Below are 25684 nucleotides of genomic sequence, written 5' to 3'. Positions count from 1 at the left end.
CTAACATTAATTTAACAGGAGAACTGGGGACTATTTTGAGTCATGACAAACTCCGATTTACTTATCACCCACATGTACAATGTAAATTTCAAATGTTCCAGTATTTTGTCATCACCCTAGCTTCATCAAGTCACATTTAGTCACAAGTCAAACATTAATTCTGGGGAACAAATCAGGTAAATTTGGCAATTACATCCCACACCCAAGAGTAATATTAGCTGGATGGACTCACTGAATCTTGTGGGACTGTTCTTTCAAAGAGGCCCAGTTTTAATATTGCCTTGTCAGATTAATTAGTTACGACTGATACAATCTAAAATATGAGTCCTGTGTATACACTAATTTTAAAAAGCCCAAAAGGTTGGAACCCCTTAGTCTAATCCTGTGTGTGTGAATTCTTACAATAAAAAGTAACCAGGTCATATAGATGTAGAAGAGTGAAATGTGCAATATTTGTTTTGGAGTAGAAGACTAAACTAGTACTCATTGCACTGAAATATAATATTGGAGATGATGTACGTAGTTAGTTTCCACTACTGTTATTGTATAAACTCATTTTATCTGTATCTGAGTGTCTCCACTGTTGATTGAGCACAGATACGGCTACAGTCACAATCACCAGCTCCATCCCAGCTGTAATTCCAGCTATAATTTGTCTCAATCAGCCTCTGCAGGGTTGGTTATATCCTCTATTAACTAACTGTCTCCATCTCTCTGAGTTGCAGTGATACCTGCTGCTCAGCAGACACAGCTGAGGGTGAACCCACTCTCTGTGGGCAGTATCATCTACTGCATCATAAGGGCTTTACTATTAGAATAAGTCGCTATGGACTAAAAGAAAACGCAAGTAGCACCTAGTACGTAGAGTTATATAAAACAACAGAGTAGTACTTTTTTCCTTTTGCCCACTTCTTGCAACACTGTTACAGAGTTTAGCGAAGTACGAGGAGCTCCTGAACGCAACAGCATGGAAGGTGGGTTTTTGTTCTTTTTTTTTTTTTTTGTGTGTGTGACTTTTTTTGGGGGGGGGGGGGGCAAAGCATTTCCTTTTACCATTTGCATCACACTGCGGAGTGAAAATCCCATGGCTGCTGTGCAGATAATGAAAATTAAAGTGAACAGGCCTGAAAGGAGATGCTACAGAAAGTGCGACGCTTCCAGATCAGCGCGCTGGTTGCGGAAATAAGAGGAGAAAGTTTGAAATTGTGGATTGTGCAGCCAAAGTTTGACGTAATTCTTCCCCAGGACGACCGGACTATCATCATGGAAGTATTTCCTTAGGAAAAACAGCATTTCACATCTTGGACTTTGGGGGAAATTTGAGAAAGTGGAAGTTGGTTCAAACATTTACTGCAAGTTCCCTGCGGTTTTCCAGATGTTATTTCTGATGAAGACAGCGACTGGCTCATTAAACACATTCACACCCCGGAGAAATAAATAGCAACACACACATCCAGGCTTTATTAACGTATATGATCAGATTTTGTCCTCCCTCTGGGACTTTTCAGGAACATTTTAGAGTCTTTGTGCTGGATAGAACTTCTCCGTCGGCAGCTTGTGACATGGATGGACACAGAGAAGAGAGAGCAGAAAGGAGCCGCTTTATTAAATAAGGCTTTGACATATGAGGAAAATGTTATTTGGGTGAAGTCTTTGGAAACTCGTAAGAGAAGCCCAATGAGTGGCACACAGTCGACACTCACTGACAGGTAGGACACGCTCCTTTTACCTCTTGGTGTTTATTCTTCACCTAATGTTTATGAAAAGAAAACAAAATATGATTTACTGTGTGAAAAATTATAACAGAAGAAGGAAGAATATATATGCATATATAACCAGCTGTTATATAAGATATGTGATCATTTCTATTCTTATTCTATCCTCCCTCTGTAAAAACAAAACACAACAGCAGCCTGGTTCTCTCCTCTTTGCTGGAGAATGTGTGTTGGCTTTGCCTGGTCATCACAAGCTGCAATGTCAAACTTTATCTCATGTGTGGCCCCTGAAAGTTTACCTTCCATAATGGGCTCCTGTGCATTACTGTGTTCATAACCAAGGATTTAGCTCCAGGAACTTGACAATGTGATAGTTTCCTGACTGTCTGGCTTTGCTGATAAACTGAAATGTCCCATTTGAAACATGTCCATCACTTGTACACACTTGTTAGCACAGTCTTGGATATAATGCAGACCATAAGCATTTGGGCAGTTATACGTCTTTTACTGTTTTGCACACTGAATTTGAATTGTGGATATTTTATAAAAGTGTCATGATCAATTTGCAGCTTGCAAGTGGCTCAGAGAAATCTATTAACACAGCAGTTGGCTACAAATCTGAAAAAGGAAACTAGAAAGGAGTAAGCGGTGTGGTAAACTGGAAAGTACACGTTTTGTGGATGACTGGAAAATGGTTTGCGTGTTAAAGAAAAACCTATTTCTGGCACAAAACATGAATGTTCCCAAGGGTATTTGTGCACACGTACAGAATTTGTTACCACAATGTCGAAGGATTCGCCACAAGATGCAAACACCTGGTAAACCTCAAACAGAAGGGGCCAGGTTGACATAAACACGAGAGAAAATCCAACCTCTAACAAAATTATAGAAAGAGGAAAATGTGGTTAAAAAGGAACAACTCATGGCCCAAAGCATACCACCTCATCTTTCAAACATGGTGGTGTTTCTGTTGGTGGTTTGGCAACTAAGGCCGCCGGTGTAACTGGTACACTGCAACCAACAGGATGGATGCAGATGTTTGCATCACCAGCATAACAGGATGGAGAGACAAAAAGTGTCTCCTCATGTCTGAAGTTTTGAATGACGATTTAGTTTGATGTGTGCCCAATAACTTTGGACCCTTAAATGTGGTGCAGTGTTTGTTAATGTGATATTTTGGCCTTCCACACGAGTCTTCCTATATTGATTTGGGCCTTTTCAAATAACAGCTGAGACTTGACATCTGAGTATGTGTCATCTTATTGCAGATTGAGAGTATTAAAACACAGTGTGACGAACAAACACATGAGACTGTCCATATACTCAGTTTGATCTGAACTTTAAAAGGTTGCATAACATTTATTTGGTGTCTTTTTTAAGGAAGTCTCTGCTAAAGTCTTGTAGTTTTTTGTGCCTACCTAAAATGAGTGATCTTTCTCTTCTCTTGGAACCTTATGAGTTGAATTGTTGACTTTCAGCTTTTTCGGATTCCATCCCGCATAACTCACTTGTATATTTTTACACTTGGTGATCAGGAGTTTCCTCTGAGGAAAGGCCAGAATGAAGGCACACATGACTGCCTCAGAAAGTCCAATAAAGTCATTTGATTTCTTGACCTTCAGCCTGCAGAAAATGTGCCTTGCTGCTTTTTGCAACAATGGGCCTCTTCTGATCAGTCGTCTTTCAGTGTAAATAAAGGCACCGTGCAGGTTAAAATCCTTCCTGTGGAAGTGGAAAGCATGACACACCAAAGCACAGGGCTAAAATGAAAATCTATTCTAAAATGGATTTTACAGATATATCCGCAGTAGCTCATTGTTCGGGTTAGATTTGCTATTTCAAACATTTCTTTATATTCTGAGCAACAGGGAAGCAGACTGTTCTAATTATGCTGCATACAGACATATTTGAACGGCCTGCTGTGTGTCAAAAAGATAAGTAGACAAGCCTAAAACTAAATGAGTATCAGTGGTTCACCTCCAACACCCAATGACAACCTGTCAACACAACATGAAAACCTGCTAGAGTTATAATTTAATTTCTTACACTGGTCAACAGTCAAAGTGTATTTTCTCTCTTTGATGAGCTTTTCATGTGTCAGACTAGCTTTTCACTTGAGTTCCCAGGCTATATTGCAACCTGATCTGACACTGTCTCATCTCTATGTATCTCCTTGACAGTGATAAGAGTGGTATCAGTCCATCCGTCACTGGCCATGTCACCTATGTTCTAGCCTTTGTCAGACGTGTGGCGTGTCTTGAAGGTTCCCACGTCAACAGAAAATAGCCCTTAGACAGAATACATCAGTAGACTTTGGATGTGCATGTATAAATAGAAGTTTACGACATGCACTTTCTTTTTTTTTTAGTAATGATTCACCAAACCTTGTGCATACTCTGCATCCGTTCATCTATCCGGTACCTCCTGAAGCTTCTGCTTTTTTGGGTGATTCGGTTTTCACATCTAAACAACACACTTACTGTATGTGTGGATCTTGAAGGTTATTACTGAAGCCTGTGCTGCAGGAAGGATTCAGTTGCTTGGCAACATTTGTGCCAACACCAGCAGTGGTTAGGTCACTTCTTGGACATTGTTCAAGGGTTTCTCAGTGACGAGAATTCAGTTTGAGCTGCTTGCTAGGCTTCTTCTAACGTGTGATATTTTACTGTCTGGATGTGACATCTCCCAGCATGGGACATGTTCTCCTGCCTGCCTAGCGTCAAGGGATAAAACCCTCCTCTCTTCTGTGGAACACAGGGCTCATGCTACCTTTAGTGAGTAAGTGACTGACAGCACAGTACATTTGCCTGGAGTTTGGCTAAAAGCAGTCTGCTTGAGACCTTTAAAGGAAAAGTGAGGTTTGTGACATCATGGGTTTTAATTTTGTTGCCATGGCCATTGCTTTTATCAGTTCCAAAAACACCAACCAGAATAATTCTAGATGGGAACATAGAAACATTGCTAAAAATAGGCCCATCGTGGAAGAAAACACAGAACCAGTTACATGATCAGTTGTGTTTTTAACCAACTAACAGGTGATTTGCCCTATTTGATGTTGCTGCCGTTTGCCCCCTTTCCAGGATACCTGGTGTCACTTTGTGCAAGTGCCTGCAAGATATGAATCTCTTTTTAATGTACATATCTTTATAGGAGAATCATGCAAATACTAGATGGGGCCATGTAAACAGAACTCTCCCTCGTCATCTTCAGTTTACTTATACTTTACTTAAAATGACCATAACTGCCTATTTATTTGTTTTTTTCTTTTATTCAATTATGTGTGTAATAGTGATGCTCATTTTGCATGTACGCTATAATGAATCCCTACAAGCTTTGGACATGCTCTTTTCCTCTTTGTCATACTGTTTTGCTGATCTCTGTGTTTTCCCGCCTGCTGACCTCCCACCTCCCCTCTCCACCCTAGCCCGGGCTCTGACGGGAAGTGGTGACATCACTGTTAAACAATGTCTATCAGGCCCCCGGCCCTTTTCTGACTGACAGTGCTGCTGGTATCAGTGCAGGACAGCTTCCAACCAGACAGAGTCCACTGTCATGCTACTGCACATACCATAACACTCTGAGATGAGTGATTTACTTCAAAGGTTCAGTGACTCTTCTGCATTTTATGATTTTTTTTTTTTTTACTATCGAGGTTTCATTGCAGGACTCAAATGTGTCACAGTGACTATAGTTTAATTAAAGGACAATGTCGAAGTGTTTCACCACTCATTTAAGCAGAGACCCAACAAGAAATAAGTCCAGTTGTCATGACGCAACTTCCAAATAACCTCACTTGGATGACTGATGATGAGAATCTCAACCAGCCTTGAGTACTTCATTATGAACTGCCATTTTTCCATTGCCAGTTGAGGTCAGCACAGAACAGTTTATATATTTTTGTGGACTTGGTATTGTTAAGAAAGCATTTTTGTGACTTATTTCCCTATGTGACCTGAAAAGTCCACTGTTTGACAAAGGAATCCTCATTTGTTATAGTTTTCCTTTGATAGCAGTAATACCTGGAGTTGGCTTTTATTGAGGACATTTTTGTTTTGCACTAGGACACACTATCCAGCACAAATATTCTTTATAGTCATAGTTCAGAGGTTTACTCAATAAATTAGTGGAGCTGAACATTATACAATAATTAGTAATATAGTATTCCAGGTTATGTGCAGAACAAATAAATCAGTCAACACTAGCTCCAAAGACAAAGTTACTTAAATGTTAAGCTATATTTTAGCAACATGCTATGAGAACAGTAGATTTAGACAAATTACAAAAGCATTGCAGGTCAAAAACCATCTGACACAGCCGTTCACGTTGAGATGTAATAATTTCAGTTATTCAGACTGATCATTGTATGACTAATGATACTGATGAATGAGTCTGGGTCAGACTTTAAACTATGTCTGAGATGTTTGCTGTACGGATCTCAGACTGCTGGAAAATGAACAGACAGTATTATGTTACGCTGTTCTTGGAAAAAGCAGGCCACAAGAGTGTTTTCCTAGAAAATATATCCGTGCATATTGTCAAGCTATCAATAGAACAGTGATTTATGAGTTTGAAGAGCTTATCATTGTATCTTTGCTTGTCACGAGGAAAACGGGTCCAGCTTGCAGTGTGGACAGTGCTGGTGGTGGTGTGAAGAACAGATCTAGTCTTGGAGACTTATATGTTTTCTTGCCCACATTGAGGTAGTTGATTACATAATTCCTGAGAGTTCACAAGTTAATTGAATTTGGATGTTTGTGGTCATATTGTGGTCGGAGCCAAATGATGTCAGATGTAAATGCACAATGATTCATTACTGGAACACACATGAAATTATTCATTTTGGAAAGTGCTAACACCAGTTATAAACTAATAAATTATAATTATAATTATATATATATAAATATATATAATTATTTATGTAAAGGATAAGTGGAATGAGTAATGGTGCATGTATATGCAGTCAAAGCCGGATATAGCTTGTTCGTCTAGGTTGTTTGTAATAAATAAATAATCTTTGAGGTGAGAAGCTGATCATCTTTTCCAATAATGAATCGTCAGGAGATTTACATGCTGATCCTACTGAAACCAAAGAAGAGCAACAAATGGGAGTCACCAAATGTTATAGTTAAAGACCAATGGGACTTTTACGTACAGGACTGCAGCACTCCAGATAACTCTAGCTCAGTGTGTGCCGATATGATTGCTGTTGCTGATGATTATACACACTTTAGAATTCAAAAGCCCCTAAATAGCTGAAGAAAACCAAATTCCCTGCTCTTATCCAGCAGTACTTAGTCGGCTGCCACCCACAAAGCAGGATGCAGTCTGTCCTTGTCTCGCCATGTCTTATCAGCTGCTAATCTCCTCCAACCACAGCAAGGAGGCTTCCTAAATGGGCCTTCAATACAACCTTAATATTCTCCTATTCAACAGATCCTTTTTGACTGTAATTGTGACTGTGTTGTGTCTAGGAAAGTTGAATCAGCCTCAGCTGTTTAGTCTGTTTCATTTTGCTTCCGGGAGCTTGACACAAAGGAACTATTATTCCTTTTCTGTCTTCTAATTTCCTGATATTCCTGGATTTTATATATTCATCTTTTCTCTGCACTGTGAGGATAATTTAGATAACACAGTTCACACAATCTGGGAGCTATGTAGACATTTCCTTCGCCCAGTCTTCTGTCTACCCTCAAAGATACTTGTGTGCCTCCTCCTTGACGTCCCCCTCCGCCGTTTCTTTCCCAGCCTTCTCCCACATTCAGGAAACTGGATGTGAGCCAAAAACCCCTAGTCTCCGTTTCCGGGAATCTGTCCCACAAAGCCACAGTATAGTTAGTTGGCTCTGACGTGGGAGCCATTGTTAAAAGCCCAGGGCCCCCATTGTCCAAGGGAGGAACAGCAGCACAAACAAAACCCCCTCTTGTGGAACGAGTAGGAGGAGCTGAAGGGGGACGAGCAGAGGAAACCTCTGCTATTAATATATGAACTGCCATCATCAAATTAACCTCCCAAGAGGGAGGCGGATGATTTTCTTTTAAATAGGACAGTATGAACTGAATTTAAGGATTAGATAAACCTTTCGAAACAAAGACAATCAAGAATCAGCCTTTACCAGTATGTGGTCCAAGCAAGTTACTGTTTACATCCAGAGACACACAGGTCATGTAGTGCTGACAGCATTTGAAAAATTAAGTGAACACCCCTTTTATCTTTCCCATCACAGACGATATCTTGACCAGCTATTGCAGACATGATTAGACTGTAGCTTAAGTAGCACAGAGGTGAAGTAACTCAAAGATTCTATTCACTTTTTCAGGTTTTATTTATAATAACATAAGTTCTATTCATCTTTTTTCACAGTTTATAGCATTAACACCGTGAATCAGGTTGATAATTGTTCACATTTATAATCACCTGCACATATGTTTGACTAAATGTAATGTAAACTGTGTGTGTTTTGAGGCCTAACAAAACTGGTGAGTCGAATTCCTTCCTTGTGAAACGTGCAAAGCAAACTTCTGAATATATTGAAACATGTACTGCACTAGCACATCCATGTTGTCTTCTGCAGACCGTCCTTTGTCTTGGCAGTCTTGGTGAGTGAATTGGTACATTGTCGTTGTAAAAGTGTGGAGGCATCATTGTGTCAGGAGATACGGGGACCTGCTCATCAGAGTTTCTCTCCAGTGATCAGAGTCACTGTTCACTAACTTCAGTGTTCTACCAGACAGCACTCAGAAAGCAGGAGACATATTTGCTCTTTGGAATTTAAAAACATCAGGCATACACACTTTTTGTGAGGCATCCCAGATGCTGAGTCACTTGTCTACTGCTGACAGATGACATAGATTAAAATAAGAAATGCAGGTCAGGTTAGGACTCAGTGGTACATTCATCATTCTTATTAGAACATGCTGCATCTATTATTAAAGCTACTTTGATTGAGTGACTTCAGTCAAAGCAGAGCTCAGGAATAACTGTGCACTTTCTGTCTGTGTTTACAATTGTTTTCACGATAATGTTTCATGATGAATACTGTACCAAATACACGGACAGTATTTCTGTACCTCTCAGATCTGTCTAATTAACATTTTGATTATATTTATTTATTTTGTTTTAAAGCTTTTGTTCAGTATGCGTGTTCTCACTTTTCCCCATGTCTTTCTAGGACCCCAAGCATTCTCAACAAGGAGCCTACAGACAAGAAACCTAAGAATGACAAGACATCTGTCTCCCTCAAACATGAATTTGACCCAACAGGTGAGAAAATAAATCAATAATGAAAATAAAGTTGCAGGTGTAATTAAATAAGACTTTTATTCAGTAACACAAACTTGAATGTAAGTTAACCTTAGTCTTGTTTTTGATCTGTAAACTTTATTTATATAGTACGTTTCAAGAATAAAAAAAGATCAGCCACACCACCTGCTGTTTGCTTGCGCTGATATTGACAGATGTGAGAACACACTGTGCATCACAGTTCACAGTAACAGCACCAGCTGATATTAACGTTGTGGCTGAACTTTGTTTGTTTTATTATGTAACATACATGTGCTCCATACGTCGGTGTATAGAAACTCGTTGATAGGGTTGTTGCTCGGGTTGCAGGGTTGACATTAATCCTTCCTGCCCTTTTCTTCACCCTGAAGTCTCGAGCCCCCTCATGTAGGCAAGAGCACAACCAATTATCCACTCAACTCTCTGAGATAGTACTTTGAAGTGGAAGAAGGAAAAGGCTTATGAGTCATTAGACTTCCTGAGCAGCTAAAGGAAGAGCATGCCTCATGGCCCCTTTTTTAATCAAGGAGATCAGGGTGAAGTTAAAATGCAGGAATAAGAGTCACACAGCAGAGTTTACCGATTTCACAGGATTGTGAAATGACGACTCGGCATACGAATCTAGTATCAAGGTTCAAGTGATTTTTTTTTTTTTTTTTTTTTGATACTTAAATGTTTATGCTTATCAAGGTGATGGAGGTTATTTTTGTCCAGTTGTGGTCACGCAATGACATTTAAAATAACAAAGGACTACTTTTTATATCCAACTATTTACAATGTCAGCCTCCTTAACAAAGTAACAATTAGCGGTGCTGCAGTGTTCAGGGTAGGGACCTTCAATGTCAACGGGAGGGACCGTTTAGATCTATAAAGACTCTATATAGCATTTATACAAAGAATGTTCTATACAGAGACCAGAGAGGGAAAATATCTCCTGTTGGCAAGTCCAGTTTTTGTTGGAAAAAGCAGGCTGCTATTTAAAAACCTTTTCTGTTTCAGCCTCCTGATTTGTCATTTCCTGTGTCGAGAATTTTTCCCACAAGTGAAAACCGGTATTACAGATAGCCTGTGCCAGGGCTCTTTTTAAAGGCAAATAATACAAAAATAGGATGGAAAACATCATTCATTAGTTAGTCAGCACTGTCAGCATTTTCTACGGGTGGCCATAGTGTATTTGAAATGTATGTGTAAAGGATATGCAGAAGATGAAGCTTGATATAATATAATCTTTGTCCAATCAGTGTGTGTTGTTAACGTGCACATGTGTGCGTGTGTGTGTGTGTGCTTGTGTGTGTGTGCGTGCGTGCACAAATTAAAGGTCTTGTCCAGCGTTGTGTAATAATCCAGAGAGATGAAAATGGTTTTGGGCTCACAGTAAGCGGAGACAACCCTGTGTTTGTGCAGCTGGTCAAAGAAGGTGAGACTCTCTCTCTCTGTCTCTCTCTGTCTCTCTCTCACACACACACACACACTTGTCACTTGTGTGCAGCAAAAACATCTCTGACTCTGTTTTTTGTATTATAGATGGAGCCGCAATGCGAGCTGGGGTCCAGACAGGAGATAGAATCATTAAGGTTTTATTCATTGTGTTAAGTGTTTTACACCTGATCTCAAGTCTCAGATTCATATGTTGTATTTTTCACAAAATCCCTGACCTACCACTGCCTTCAGTTGGATATTTGCAGCAGCATGTAGGGTCCTAGAATCAAAGAAGGCTAATTACAAACAGGACAGATTATTGACAAGATTATTAACAAAATTTTAAAGGATCAACAGCCTTACTTTTTAAACGTCATTGTTAAATGTGTTAAATATTCTCTCTGTCCCAATTGTTTCCTGACAGGTTAATGGGACCTTGGTTACACATTCAAACCACATAGAGGTTGTAAAGCTAATAAAATGTAAGTATGCACTTCTAATGGCTTCTTTAGGACGTGCAATAACACGTTTAAATTCCACTGATTCACTGATTTCAAAGTTTAAGAAACTATTTTAGTGCGTGCTGCTCTTTTTGGTACTAAAGACATAAAAAAATTCCTTTATTAAGTAAAATATGAAGCAAAGCATTCACTAACAATAGCTGACTGTGATGGGCTTAGACACACCTGTTTAAACCTTCATTTCTTGTGTAAGATAAATATTGACATTTCATTTTAGAGATGGGGTTTTCCAATCATTTCTGATCTCTCACAGAGCTCTCTCTCTCTCTCTGAATTGGTTTTGGTGATCAGCTCTTCATGGTGGCTTGGGTGCTTTTATACATGTATCTCCAGTCTTCTGCCTCTTTACCCTCCCTTCATTCTTTTCTCACGGCTCCTCTTTGGCAGCGGGTTCCTATGTAGCCCTGACAGTGCTAGGGAGGCCTCCGGGCCTCCCTCAGATTCCCTTGGAGGAAGATGAGGAAGAAAGGGGAAAGGTCAAACTGCCCTCGTCTCTCTCAGTGCCCCACTCACCTGCTCTGCCACGTGGGGAGCAATGCCGCCTCCAGGAAAACATCGCCTCCCCTCAGCCTGATGGGGTAAGGAGTAGGAAACAAGTATTCTTTTATCCATGTGCCACGTATAACATCTGTTAAACCCTCTACCTTAAGGATTGGATTAAAGGAACACTCCACCACCAACATTTACCTCTTACAACATTTACTGCTTGTAAATATTTTGAAGAAATACATAAAAATCGCAAGAATTCCAGATGACGTCTGACAGGAAGTTTCTCAGTAGATGTGAGAACCCATATGATTTCATATCTGCTTGGTTTGGTTTAAACCTGCGGTTCCTACTACAGAAATGCAAAAGACGAAGGGCAACTATTCACCTTCAAAAGTCGCCTCATAGTATTTATGTATTTATTTTTAACTACTAAATTTATCAACCTCATCCACAATGAATGCGAAGGTGAATTTAATTTGTTAAAGGTGGTGTTATTTCATAAACGCACTGTAAGTATGCTCACATTAACTGTGTTTAATGGTGAACTTTAACTTCCCTAATGCATTGAAAGGATGTTATTATAAACTGCGACGATAAGGATCATGATGTCAGAAGTGATGTGGCTGGTTAAACACGTACGACTCATTATTTTTAGTCTCACCGTTTCAGTCCATTACTACTAGCTTTAACAAAACTGCTCCACAGTATCAATGAATTTTCCTCTTTCTAAAAACCGAATGTGACAAACTAGTAACATCAATACAAAGAACATGATTGTGCTTTAACTGTTCAGTATTCCCATGTTCTTCATTTTTTTTTCACTTTCAGTCTGATTCATATCACTTCTCTTTACATATATAGACACATAGTTGTCTTCAAAGGTTTTCTCTCATTTGTCACATTGTTAGATTGTTGCAGGAATGTTTATGTAATAATATGTTTTATGAGGTTTTTTTTCAGCTCAGTGTTTCCTCATTTTTCCTCTTTTAGGGTGAGAACAAAACCATCCACAGCCAGAAGGTCGAAAACCTGCAAAAGATGCTAACCAGGCAGGACCAGGAGTTACAGGTGTGTATATGAGACAATGACAATTGTTGTAGTTAACAAAGTATTTGTGAAGGGACTGCTGAGAAGGAAAGTTGTTTATTGTTTAGTCTTTTTAATTTTTATTTTATTTCTTCAATATTGGGCTTCATTTGGATTTATTTTTTTGCTAAGGCAAAGGAGGAGGAATACGACCGAAACCCACGACCTAAACTACTGAAAGAGATCCAGGAGTCAAAGAAGCACATTTCACAGCTGCAGGAGCAGCTCAGCAAAGCAGCAGCAGTCCTACAGGTGCTATAGAAACACACACACACACACACACACACACACACACACACACACACACACACACACACACACACACACACACACACACACAAGCACACACACCGAATACACTTTTTATTTTCTCACAATGTAAAATTTGTCCTCATGTTATAAGGATAATGTAAGTCCATATGCCATGTGGTTGCAGCTTCTGGGAATTGATTCTGCATAGAAATTGAGTGTTATTTTGAGTATTTTGGAGAAGTGACACTTGTGTGCTAAAATAAAAACAGACATTACTTCAATGGGAACAGATGAATAGCTGAACAATCTAACTGCCTATTAATCTGCAGTAATAATATTTATTATTTATTTAAAAAAAATACTTAATAAGCAAATTAATATGCACAAGAATATGACTTTCTCTCACAAAGTACAAATTCTGTCAATTTAAGAGAACAAGCGTTCAGTCAATTTACTTAATATTCTCTCACACAGTGTGTGTGTGTGTGTGTGTGTGTTTTGTATGTTGTGTTAATCTTCCACTCCTGTCAGGTTAACACAGGTCAGTGCAGGCTATTTTGTTATCAGGACTCTAACTAATAAGACCATTACCAAGTCTTTATGTGTTTTAGGATGGAGCCACTGTGTCCAGGCATGGTGAGGTTCAGGAGGGTGACAGCAGGTCTCCTGTGAATCAACAGAACTCATCCTTACAGGGTGACACCAGTAATGACGAGCGGTCGACTAACAATGTGGGTATAATGACAGATCACATCAGTCATTGTGTGAGTCATGTGTGAGTGTCTGTGTTTATAATATAGTTTAGAGTTGAATAATAGATTGCACCCACACTCTGATGGTAAAACAAGAGGAAGCTTCTTTAAAAACACTGCTCACACAGACTTTGTAATAACAAATAATCTTTTTATCACAGCTTCTATAAATAGCAATGAAATGGTTCTACTTTCCAATCTCTGGGGATTTCCCAGTATTTAGCACTAGACTAAACAATCAATTTGGCTAAAATGTTGTGTTGTTCTGTGTGTGTATTAAGTGTATGTGGTGTGGATTTCTGTTTGGGTGTTTGTTAGATGCACAGCAACCCCCTCCTAGAGAGTTCTGCCAAAAGAGAGACGCCCTGTCAGAGTCCGAACATCATCCGGCGAGATGGACTCAACTTCTGCTCGTCTCCCGATACTGAGGACACCACTGACAATGTAAGATATGCTCACATTACATTCACATTATAGTACCATTCCCAATTCTATTTTGTAAAATTACTGTAATTTTGACGATATGTTCAAACTACAAAACTGAAGAAGTCGGATGGTAATGTTTTTAGTTGTGTACGTTGTAAACTGGAGTAACTAATAATGTTGAATTTCGTCATGAGAAGATTATAGATGTCAAATTTTTATGTCAATCCATCCAATAATTGTTAACACATTTCATTCGGCTCATTTAGACATCAAATGCAATGCAAGAGTGACAGCAGAGATGAATTAACAAAAAATTTAGTGGTTACTGTCAGACCAATATTATCATTCCTGCATTTGTGGTGGTAACAACGCTGGAAAATCTTATAACTAACATTAATTCAGTGGCTTATTTGGAGATGCTGTTCTTTATCTCACTTGTTTTGAGATGCAAATTCTGTTAAATAGGCATTTCATTCCTATGCAGTTGCTCAAATACTCAGGGTAAATCTTTAAAATAAAATTATCTGAACCATTTTCTGCATCACATTAAAGACATGGAAATAAAGGAACAACATTGACTTTGTTTTACAGTACAACAACTAGCTTGTTTTTTGCAAATATAAAAGTGAATTTGTATGTATTTGTCTATGTATGTATATCTGTATTTAACTGTGAATATGCCTCTCAGGACTTGAGTGCCCACTGCACTGTTGGAAGCCGTCCATACCTCCTCAACACTGAGATCATCGGAGCAGAAGACGACTACTTTGACTCTCAACAAGAGCAGGTATTATGAAAAGCTATGAGAGAAATAATTGGAAAATAAGCAGATATAATCAACATGATCAATATGTGTTAAATTTGAAAATATGGAAACTATGATTGATTTGGTCATCTTATACTCTGCCCGTGCAAAGAAAAATTCACACTCTAATATTTAATTGAACCACCTCAAGCTTTGATTACTGCACGCTCTACTCACTTTATTTCCTTCCAGAGTTGCATTCAATTTTTGCCAAGATTTAGTTTTGATGTTGGGAGATTTGGACCACTGTGCAAAATCAACTCCAGCACATCCCTAAATTTCTCAATGGGGTTAAGTTCCGGACTCTGTGGTGGCCAATCCAGGTGTGAAAATGATGTGTCATGCTCCTAAAACCACTCTTTGACATTTAGAGCCTGATGAATTCTGGCATTGTCATCTTGAAATATGACCATTGATGTAATAACCTGGTCATTCAGTATATTCAGGTAGTCAGCTGAACTCATTCTTTAGGGACATAACATTGCTGAACCTAGACCTGACCAACTGCAGCAACCCCAGATCATAGCACTGCCCCCACAGGCTTTTATTGTAATCCCTAGAAATAATGGGTGCATCACTTCACCCCCCTCTCTTCTAACCCTGATGCTCCCATTACTCTGGAACAGGGTAAATCTGGACTAATCAAACCACATGACCTTCTTCCATCACTCCAGAGAATAATTTGTTGTTGGCTGGTTATTTAGTCCCAATCCCTTGAGTTCCCTTCGCTTTGTGCTTGAAATAATCGTACTTTTACTATTAAACATACCCGTGAGTTCCTCTGTTGTTTTCCTATGATTTGATTTAACCAAGTGTTTAAATGATCGCCGCTAACGATCATTCAAGATTTTTTTCTAACCACATTTTTTTATTTAGGATGATGGTTCTCCACTATCCTTCCAGTTTTTTAATAATGCGTTGGACAATTCTTAACCCAGTTTTAGTAGTTTCTTTAGTCTCCTTAGATGTTTTCTTTGCTTGATGCATTTCAATAATTTGACCCTTCTGAAACAGATTAACATCTTCTTCCATGACAACAGGATGTGTTTTCCAACATGGTTGTTTATGAAATAAAAAGCTACTCACTGCATCAGTTAGAGTTACATAACTTGTTACCAGCTGAAAAATAATCATCCATGCAGTAATTATCTAATAGGAGGCTCTTACCCATTTGTTTAGTTAAATCCTGGTGGTGACTTTTTATTTTTGGACAGACAATGAATGTGCTTCATTAAATTCCTACATGTAATGTGAAGTTTCACAAAAGATTTATTGTTTTGGGTTGGTTGAAACTTGTTTGAGAGTTATGTTCTCAGGTTATAGGGATTTAGTTTTGCTTATTTAAAATATAATCAAAATGTACTGTTAATTTTAATAAATAACCTTCATAAAGTCAAATTAATAATTTGTTCTCTTTCTGTCAGATTAATGGAGAGTGTAGCTGCTTCCAGAGTATAGACTTGCTTAAGTCTCGGCCGGCTCACCTTTCGGTCTTCCTTCATCATGTTGTCTCGCAGTTTGATCCTGCACCACTGGTACATATGCAAATCCACACACACATATACAGAATGTGAACCAAGGTGCAATAATAATTTGGTCTACATTCTGTGGGTGGTTACCAAAACTCCTGTATATAGAAATTTGTTTCAATGTGCCAGGGACTTTACCTGTTCTTAAAGGATGTTACAGGTAAATCCATATTTTCCTTATTTTGGACAAATTCCATGCAGAGACTGTCTACTGAATTACTTTTTTAATTTATATATTTTTGATCAACAATAGAGTTTAGTAGCACAGAAAAGTATATATTTGGATACACAGGCAACACTTGCCATTGTTGGTTTTGGTCTTTTAGGGATTTGATGCAAATAAGAAGAATGTTGTATATTATCATTATAACACATCACTAAATTTACAGTAACTAAGTGAAGTTTGAAAAGTAAAACTAAATGTAGCCATTTCCTACATCAATCGACAGTAGGCTTGAGCCCATTATATTTTTTAATTGTGTAATTAGTGTTGGTATGATAACAAGCATATAATAATATGCTAAAAAAAGAGAAATGAATAAGAGTAGACACTAATTTGATAAAAATATGGTGGTACAAAGACTGCGCCCTGAGGGATACCTTTATTGATGTGAGATTAACTGATGCAATTAAATTACAAAATGCTCTTTATAAAGTATTAAGCTCTGTCCATCCTCATCTCTCTGCTATAGCTCTGTTATCTCTATGCTGAGATGCACAAGCAAATCAGCTCCAAAGAAGGCCGACGCTTCTTCATGGAATTCCACTCACTCTTTCTAGATCGAACAGCTGTGAGTTTCTATAAATTTTTGTTTTTGCTTCCTCAGTCATTTTATTTAGCTCCACACCAATCTTCTGATGTCTCATTCACTGGAACATTTCTTCCCCCAGAATCTTAAAGTACCAGTTCCAGAGACAGTTGCAACTGAACTAGGTATGACATAAAATGCATGGTTAAATCAATCTCAGATTTCTTTGGTAAACTAAATGCAATGCCATAAAAATGTTATATTTGGTTATCTTATAACTTGTAGCCACATCACCCTCCACTCTAAGCTCTTTCTCTGATTCACAGATGGTCTAACATAGGGATTACACTGCCTACAGCTAAATCAATAGGAAACACTTGATTGCACATTGATATGGTTGATCCCACAAATGATCTTATCTGTAGGTAACTGTTTTATGTTGACAGTCACTAGAGTGTCACTAATACATAATTTGTGCTGTTGTTTGCAAAACCATCCACCAGCGTGGATTTGTACCTTCAGTCTACAGTATTTTACTGCAGACTGGGTATCTTTACCGATTTATCTTATGTATGTATTTCTTATCCAACAATGGATAAATAGTTGCATAATTTGACGTGTTAGAGAAAAGAGGTGCAATAAGATGTTACTAGATTGATTGTTTTGGTTGTGTCTACACAGAGAAGCGAAGGCTGGAGCTAATCCCAGAGGAGCTCTGCAAACAGTACACTCAGATGTTACAGGATTCACTTCTAGCAGACCTGCACAAGAACCTGGAAGACTTCAGGTAGGGGTATAACCTTTCTAAAAATATTTAACTTTTATTTCTGACAGAAATCTCTTGCATATCCATTGCCGGAAGATAATACATTATCTTTACATGATGTACGGTGGGCTTGTGTTTATTTTTATGTCTGCAGACAAAAGCGAAGTATGGGTCTCACTCTCGCTGATGATGAGCTGTCTAAGCTGGATATAGAGCAAGGAAAAGACCAACAGGCCTTGGAGAAGGAGTGCTCCTGTGCTGAACACATCCTCTCAAAGATAGAGGATATCCTGTGAGTCGCTGAGCACACACATTAACAAAAATATATGTGCAGTTCTTACTTTCTTTGCACACTTGTGTGTGTGTGTGTGTGTGTGTGTGTAGTAACCCCAGGTTGCTTGTTGCAGGTTGACGTCACAGCCCTCAGAAGAGGAGAAGTGGTAAGAAGAGGGGGAATTTTATAACAATACATCATAAGTCAGCTGCAGTGCACTGTGAGATCAGTTTTTAGAGAAGTGCTAAAGTTTCAGTTCAGGTATTTTACTGTGCATGAAGTTTTGGAGAAACGCATCTAGTCAGTGAGCAAAAATGCTGCATATCCTAAATAATCTGTATTTTTCTTTATTATGTGAATGACATTTTGCAGCCAAATGATGCAGTATGTGATTCTCACATACATGAAACACCTCGGGGTGAAAGTGAAGGAGCCTCGGGGCCTTGAGCATAAGCGAGTGCGAATTAATTTCCTACCCAAGATTAAGGTGCAGTCCCACTATCTTTCTATCTATCCATCTAGCTAGCAAGCTAGTTATTCTCACCATAGGGAATGTAAAAACATGTAAACTAATTAAAGAAATTTAGTGTAATAGACTACTCCACTCCACTGTTATAAATCATTTATTCAAAATAGCACAGTATCAGGTAAAGTCAGGTAAATATTTTAAAGAGATATGTGATTTCAATAAGCAGAAAACGATCAAGTCTGAGAAGGAGGGTGAGGAAAAGGTGAAAAAGCCTCGGTTTCCCATCATCCTTGTTCCACCGAGGCGCCTGAGTAGAGTGGATTCAACATCAGGTGAGGATAAAACTACAGTTAAACTTTCTTTTAACTATTACTCACTTTTTATTTCAACATTTAAAATGCAGAGTTAGACATTGTTTATTGCAGCTTCCATTAAGCATTCTACTATGAAAATAAATCTAAACATTTCGACTCTCACTGGAGGCAGTAAAGAAATTAGTAGTATACTGTATGTGATACTGTATACTTGATTGTTTGTGTGCAGTTGGTAAGGCTGTCGAGATGAACAAGCAGCGTTCTCCGAAGCAGCTCAGTCAGGCAGCGTCTAGCATACTCGAGCAGCCCGACTCTCCCGCCTCGAGTTCTGGACGGATCCGTGGAAATCAGCTCAGTGAGGGATCAGATACCAGTGCCCATGTTTCGCCTTTCACCGCATCCCCTGCTCAGAGCTCCCCCATTGGTCAGGCCTCAGACACAAGTGGACATGATTCAGACTCCAGTAAGAAAACAAATGATTAGTGTCATTAGTTTTTTCACAGTGAACTAAATACATTCAAAATACATGAATATTTATCTAAACTAAAGTAGTTGTTCCTTTTTTTAAATTCCCGAATTTTTGTTCTGTTCTCTTTCCTCCACAGACGTGTCTCCATTCTCTATTCAGCCCAAACTGAGTGAGAGTCTGCAGCCCGGTGACCACCATGACAATGTTTTCAGTCCCACCAGCACTCAGTTTGACTTTAGCCCCTGCAATCTTGAGCAGGAGGAAGATCAGGAGACATTTGGGTAATTGCAGTTTAAATGGCTTACTCTGTACCTTTTGCTTGAAAAATTGCTCAAAAGGTAGTTAAAGTTAAATTCATTTCAGCTGTGCTTTAATGACTTTCACAGGGCGAATAAATCGCAGAGAATATGACAATAAGTTGGTATCATATTACGTATCCCTCTCCCTCAGCAGTAGGATGGAGGTGCAGTGTTCAGCTGACATCCAGAGTGAAGACGACCTGGGAGGTGAGGTGGAGTGTGAAGAAGACCCTTTGACCTGGCAGAGTTTGGTCAGTCGAGGTGTCCTGGCAAGCCTGACGCCGCAGGCGATCAAACGGCAGGAAGTCATCAATGGTGAGCCACCAACGCTTCACAATTTTTTCGAACGTGACATTAAAATAATGAAACATGCGACAGTTTATATGCATGTGTCTGTCCACCTTCAGAGCTGTTTTACACTGAGCGCGCCCACCTGCGAATGCTGAAGGCGTTGGACTGTGTTTTCAACCAGAGACTGAGCAGAGACAGTATCCTTCCTCCAGAAGACATCAGACACATCTTTGTCAACCTTGAAGAAATCATTCAGCTGCATGGTAACGTTATATCAACACTCACAACAGAGGACTGAGCACAAATCATAGAATCCTTTGAGATGTGTTTGTTAGTTTAATTATAATTATGTTATTATCAGTGAATGCTGCAGATGTGACTCATTACCAAACATCATGTGGTTGCTGAAAGTGCCTGTGGAAAAAAAGTAGGAAGAAAGATCATCTGCCCTCAATGCAAATGAATTCCTTGGTCTTCCACTGTGGGTGATTTGATTTGGGAAAGTACACAGTTGTCATGACCTGAGTGACTGCGTGAATTATTAATGATTGAATATTATTAATTACACCAATGAGGTACTGACTGTTTGTATTTTACAGTCTCTGTTCGTTGTGCTCCACAGTTTCTATAACAGAGCAAATGATGGCGATCAGAAAAAGAAACGAGACGTCAGTGATCGGTCAGATCGGAGATGATCTCCTGTCGTGGGTAAGACCTCTTTCACTTCATGACAAATTAAAAGCTTCAACATAGGACAAAGTTTAATGTTGGCAGTCATTAAACATTTCAGACATGATAGTATTTTATATAAGGATTACCTGATCTAAGACCTACTAAACTTCTAGTTCCCTTTGCAATGGGACGTAGTTTTTCTTACTTTGGGTACTGTTGAAAGTGAATTTAAATCATTGCATTTTGTTTATGAATGTGTCCATCAAATACAGGTGATATTTATACCATTGCATGCATCTAAATTACTTTGGGTAATGTTAGGTACAAAAGAAAATAACTCAAATATATGCTCTTCGTTGCAGTTTAGTGGCGAGGAAGAGGAGAAGATTAAAATACGAGTGGGCACTTTCTGTAGCAACCAGCCGTCTGCACTGGAGCTCATCAAGACCAGGCAGAAGAAAGACCAGAGGTTCAACTTGTTCTTGCAGGTTAGCACAGCAGAGTGTACCACAACCGACTATCATCATGGGAGTTTGTTTGTTTGGCAAAATAATCATTAATCACTAAACTGCAGGCTAGGACAGATGGGAGAAGAATGTCACTAGTTGTGCAAACTGTGCATGTGGAAATAGTGAATGTATTTTTACCAAAATGGATATGAACTTCTGTTCCGTCTCTAATCATAGTAGCTCGTCATTTTCCATTCAGAATAAATTCCTTTTTTATTCTTGATGTCAGAAATAAGGATTTGAGAAAATCATCCACACTTGCTTCTTTATTTTAATTGATTACTGTTGCTAATGTCAAGAATAAATAGGCGTACTCTTGAATAAATGTATTATTATTATGTTATTATTTATAGTAAAATAATAATATCAGAATAAAACAAAAACAAATTTACATCATAGGGTATCTGTATAATTCTCCTTACTTCACCTCACTATCTCTCTTCAGAAAGCTGAGACCAACCGTCTGTGTCGCAGGCTGCAGCTTAAAGACATCATTCCTGTGGAAATGCAGAGAGTGACCAAATATCCACTTCTACTGGACAATATTGCCAAGTACACAGGTATAAATACTGACTGAAAGTATTTTTGCTCATCATGTTTGTAACAGAAAAGGTACTTTACCAAAGAGAAAGTCTGATTTTTGGTTTTACCTGTTAATCTGTTAACAGAGGATGGTGAGGAGAGACAAAAGGTGAAGAAAGCTGCAGAATGTTGCAAGAAGATCCTCAACCACGTCAACCAGGCTGTCAAAGAAGCTGAGAATAAACAGGTATAATGAAGTAAAACGTATCTCAGTTGGGGTCAGGGTTTCTACTCTGGACATTTAGGGATTTGGGAGCATAACATCAGCGAAAAGCAACTCATTTTCTGGGGTTAAGCAACATTTAGTAATTGGTGTTGTTTCTCTACAGAGGCTGGAGGAGTATCAGAGAAGGTTAGACCTCTCATCTCTCAAACAAAGTGAAAACCCCATGATCCTGGAGCTGAAGGTGAGAAACTAGCCTAGTAGGGTAATGAGCTCAACATTATTAAGGATTTCCCTTCTGTAAATTGTGGATATAAATGAAGCTGCACTGTCTTTTGTATTTACAATCAAAGTTCACTCTTTTCATGCAGAATCTGGACTTGACTAAGAGGAAGATGATACATGAAGGACCTCTCTCCTGGAAAGTCAATAAAGACAAGATGATTGGTACATAAACAATCTTTACGTCACAACTCTGTATAAATCTCCAAATACACACATACAGTTTTTAAATCACCAGTGTCTTCCTTCCAGAGCTGTACACAATCCTCCTGGAGGACATTCTGGTTTTACTGCAGAAACAGGACGAGCGTCTGATCCTCAGATTCCACGGCAAGAGTCTGGTCAGCGCCACTGACGCCAAGAACACCTTCAGCCCTGTCATTAAGCTCAACACTGTCTTGGTTCGACCAGTAGCAACTGGTGAGAACTACAGTCACTTTACTTTTTGTATTTTGCGGTTGTACTGAACATTTGTATCCGCCTCTGTCTGTTGTCACCATAGTTAATGTGTATTCATGAATCCCTGTTTATACAGGTACTGTATGTAATGCATAATCACCACTGTTTGCATTTTTGTCATCATCAGACAAAAAGTCTTTCTTCGTGCTGTCCATGTCCGAAAACGGGGCTCAAATCTATGAGTTGACGGCTCAGACGGTGTCCGATCGGAGATTGTGAGTCTTGCGCCACAAACATGGCATCATGTCATCTGTTTTCTTCTGTTTTCTTCTGTCTCATCCTGCTTTATCAACTTTGTTTTTCCAGGTGGCAGTGTTTGATCACACAGTGTGCTGAGGCCATGAAGGCCAAACCTCACAGCAACAAAGCTCAATCGGAGTGAGTCCACTTACACGACTGTTTGTTTACTGACAATGTTGTTCGATTTTTAAAAATAGTTTCTAATCTGAGTGTTTCCCAGTTCTGAGCAGGAGGCTATTGAGATCATCAACTGTGGGATGCCCGGCACAACCAAAGAACCTAATGAGATATTAGGTGGAGTTATCCACTCTACAGGTAGATGTGGTGGCATACAGTTTTCTATAAATGTTGGAAAGAGGTTGAATGTTAGCAATTAGTTTATATACACTACATCATAGCTCTAATTATTTATTTATTTGCATTTTCATAGTTAAAATGTGTTTTTTTTTGTCATACATAATCACCTTTTATCTTCAAATCTCAAAACACCCCAGATAAAGACTCCACCTCTTCTCCAGACATTCAAACTACACCGACGAGCATCAACTCCTTCGATGGCATGAAGTCAGAGGACGAGGAAGAGGAGCCGCCTGTGGCTGAAAAACAGGAGGAAGAAGTGGAGGAAGAAGAGGTGGATGAAGCTGAGCTCGAAGCCTTCCTGGATGGGCAACTAGCAGAGAGACACCCGTTCTTGCAGCAGGAAGGGTCCCGCCGGGGCATCGCCATTGACAGTCAAGAGCACAATTCATTCAGCATACCCGCCTCCAAAGCTGAAGATGCTCTACAGACGTGTAAGTTCCAAGTTAAAGGCTCAGTTCACACAAAATCTAAAAAGACATCTTTCTAACTTTCTATTAGTGCTATCTAGACAGGCAGGTAGTTTGGGTTTAATCTGCTTAGATTTGCAGATGCTCTGTCTCAGTTGTACTCTGACACATCTTCTCCTCCAGTGGCAATGCTGAAGCAAGTTCTTTTCGACCACATGATGAGCAGAGAGGCAGAGGCGGAGAAAGAGGAGACAGATGAGAAGAAGCAGACTGGTGTCGCTGCGTGTCAGCTGAGTGCTTCTTTCCCTGGGAGCCCTGAGGGGCTTTCTGCTGCATGTGAAGAGAGCCAAGGATCTGCAAGTTTGCAGAAAGACGACCCGCCGCTCCTTTCTGGGCACACAGGCCTGTCTGAGACAACTGAACGCAACGGTGAGGGAATCACTTAAAATAATTTTTACGTGAATCTTTGCCTGTTACTCTGAATAGTTAGTTTCTTATGAAAAAATGTGTTTGGTGAATCGTTCCCGCTCTGCATCTCCTTCCAGGTGGTTTTATGATTCTGGATTTCAGTGTGGGCTCTGAGGAGAGCAGTGTCGATGATGATGGGGGAGTAGGAGTTGATGTAGGGATCGACATGAGGAAACTGCTGTCCTCCTCGTCACAGACAGGAGGCGGCGGCCCCGACCTCAGTCGGCAGCTTATGACCCACCTGCGCCTCCTACAGGCTGACCTGCAGTATCTGAAGGTACCGCGCATGCTACCAACAGTGTTGGTTCTGAAATCACCGGCTCCTCTGAGTTAAAACAAAGGGCTGTAGTTATTCATAAAAACCTTAAAAAATGATTTGAAATAAGTTGTGTGTACCTGCACATTATTTGTTTTTGACTTCATAATTGGTCTGAGTTGAGTTGTTTTATTTTCTTTTTGATGAAAATATGCTGCATGAATCTTCATCAGGAGAACATTGTTTGTTACATTTGTTTACATGTTGCCTCGTTAGTTTTTTGGCTCCTCTTGCTTGTTGTAACTGTACTTTTGCTTCGTGCGTGATCCGTTTACAGGAGGTGGAGGTGAAATACAATGAACTGCGACAAACACTCAGTGATACGGCTACTGACTCAGACGACAATAATGGTGTGTTTGATGTCCCTTAATTACTTGGAACAATTAACAAATTTTCATTCTCTGCAAATCAACATCAGTCTTTTGCACATACACAATAAAACACGTTGTCTCTGATATTTTTCAGATGGGATTCAGTGATGGAAGACTTCCTTCTCTCTCTGTTGTACGAGCCAAGGTTTTATATTACTTCACTTTGTTCTGGATAAATCCTCAACCACTGAACACTGCTCCCAGTATTGTCTGATCTCCCATTTTGGGCACACGTGACAGTTTAAGGACGACGTTATTATGATCAACAGGAGCCGATCCACTCCTCACAAGAGACGCTGTGGAATTACTTGAGGATGATTCAGTCACTTTTTGCTATAATAATAATCAAATGCATAAATTATCTTAAACACTGGATATTTGAAATGGACAAGGAAGGGCACACAGATGTATAGTAGAGAAGCATTCAGAACAGAAAGGAGACGTGAAGACTGTAACATTGACCCGAATGATTCTCTGAGGATCATGAGTAGATTGACATGTTCAGGTATCAGAGCACTGCTGTAAGCTTGATGTAAATATCAGCTATAAGAGCTAAAATATAACCTCTCTCTCTCTTTCTCTCTCTCTCTCTCTCTCTCTCTCTCTCTCTAAATATATATATATATATATATATATATATATATATATATATATATATATATATATATATATATATATATATATATATAGCACGGCACGCTATATGGTTTAATATGCTTAAATATATAATTCATCAGTTTGTTGACACACGTCTGTAGGTCTTTTCACCAGGTGGGACATAACCTCCAGAAGTTCACAGTATTGACAAGTCCACTAGCCGATATGAACATAGGATTGAAGTCCATGTTCTTATCTCAGTCTTCTCAGAAAGCAAATACTAAAAACAGTTCCTTTAAACACCTGAAATCCAAATTCCACATGTCATTTCAAGATTAATGGGCTCTTTTTTTAA

General features: G+C 39.2%; 1 protein-coding gene across 4 annotated transcripts; it reads left to right on the top strand.

The window, feature by feature from the left end:
* The first annotated feature begins 1048 nt into the window (after positions 1 to 1048).
* arhgef12b (Rho guanine nucleotide exchange factor (GEF) 12b) lies at positions 1049 to 25357 on the top strand. 4 transcript variants are annotated; one of them, XM_026371354.2, is made up of 38 exons: positions 1049 to 1709; positions 8884 to 8975; positions 10312 to 10410; positions 10518 to 10567; positions 10837 to 10894; positions 11321 to 11511; positions 12413 to 12490; positions 12641 to 12760; positions 13372 to 13491; positions 13831 to 13956; positions 14627 to 14725; positions 16168 to 16278; positions 16965 to 17063; positions 17164 to 17206; positions 17703 to 17808; positions 17942 to 18079; positions 18195 to 18227; positions 18434 to 18548; positions 18757 to 18862; positions 19074 to 19307; positions 19450 to 19594; positions 19767 to 19927; positions 20020 to 20166; positions 20526 to 20611; positions 20938 to 21063; positions 21530 to 21644; positions 21753 to 21853; positions 21996 to 22073; positions 22201 to 22276; positions 22364 to 22531; positions 22698 to 22785; positions 22877 to 22948; positions 23031 to 23125; positions 23329 to 23601; positions 23761 to 24006; positions 24123 to 24322; positions 24639 to 24711; positions 24827 to 25357. In XM_026371354.2, exons 1-38 carry the CDS (start codon positions 1567 to 1569, stop codon positions 24838 to 24840), a joined length of 4425 nt encoding a protein of 1474 aa, XP_026227139.1. In that variant the 5' UTR covers positions 1049 to 1566; the 3' UTR covers positions 24841 to 25357. The 4 variants fall into 4 exon arrangements, with proteins under 4 accessions (XP_026227139.1, XP_026227137.1, XP_026227138.1 ...); XM_026371352.2 differs by having other exon boundaries at positions 23305 to 23601; positions 24827 to 25356; XM_026371353.2 differs by having other exon boundaries at positions 19764 to 19927; positions 24827 to 25356.
* Positions 25358 to 25684: the final 327 nt, after the last annotated feature.

This window comes from Anabas testudineus, chromosome 14, assembly GCF_900324465.2.
Source record: "Anabas testudineus chromosome 14, fAnaTes1.2, whole genome shotgun sequence".
Lineage (NCBI taxonomy): Eukaryota > Metazoa > Chordata > Actinopteri > Anabantiformes > Anabantidae > Anabas > Anabas testudineus.
The sequence above is the reverse complement of the archived record's forward strand: the minus strand, read 5'-3'. Positions and strand labels throughout refer to the sequence as shown.

Coding starts and splice junctions, on each gene's coding strand:
- arhgef12b (XM_026371351.2), top strand. CDS start 1,567: ATGGACACAGAGAAGAGAGAGCAGAAAGGAGCCGCTTTATTAAATAAG. Junction 23,126..23,304: donor TGGAGTTATCCACTCTACAG/GTAGATGTGGTG, acceptor AAAACACCCCAG/ATAAAGACTCCACCTCTTCT. Junction 24,323..24,638: donor CTGACCTGCAGTATCTGAAG/GTACCGCGCATG, acceptor ATCCGTTTACAG/GAGGTGGAGGTGAAATACAA.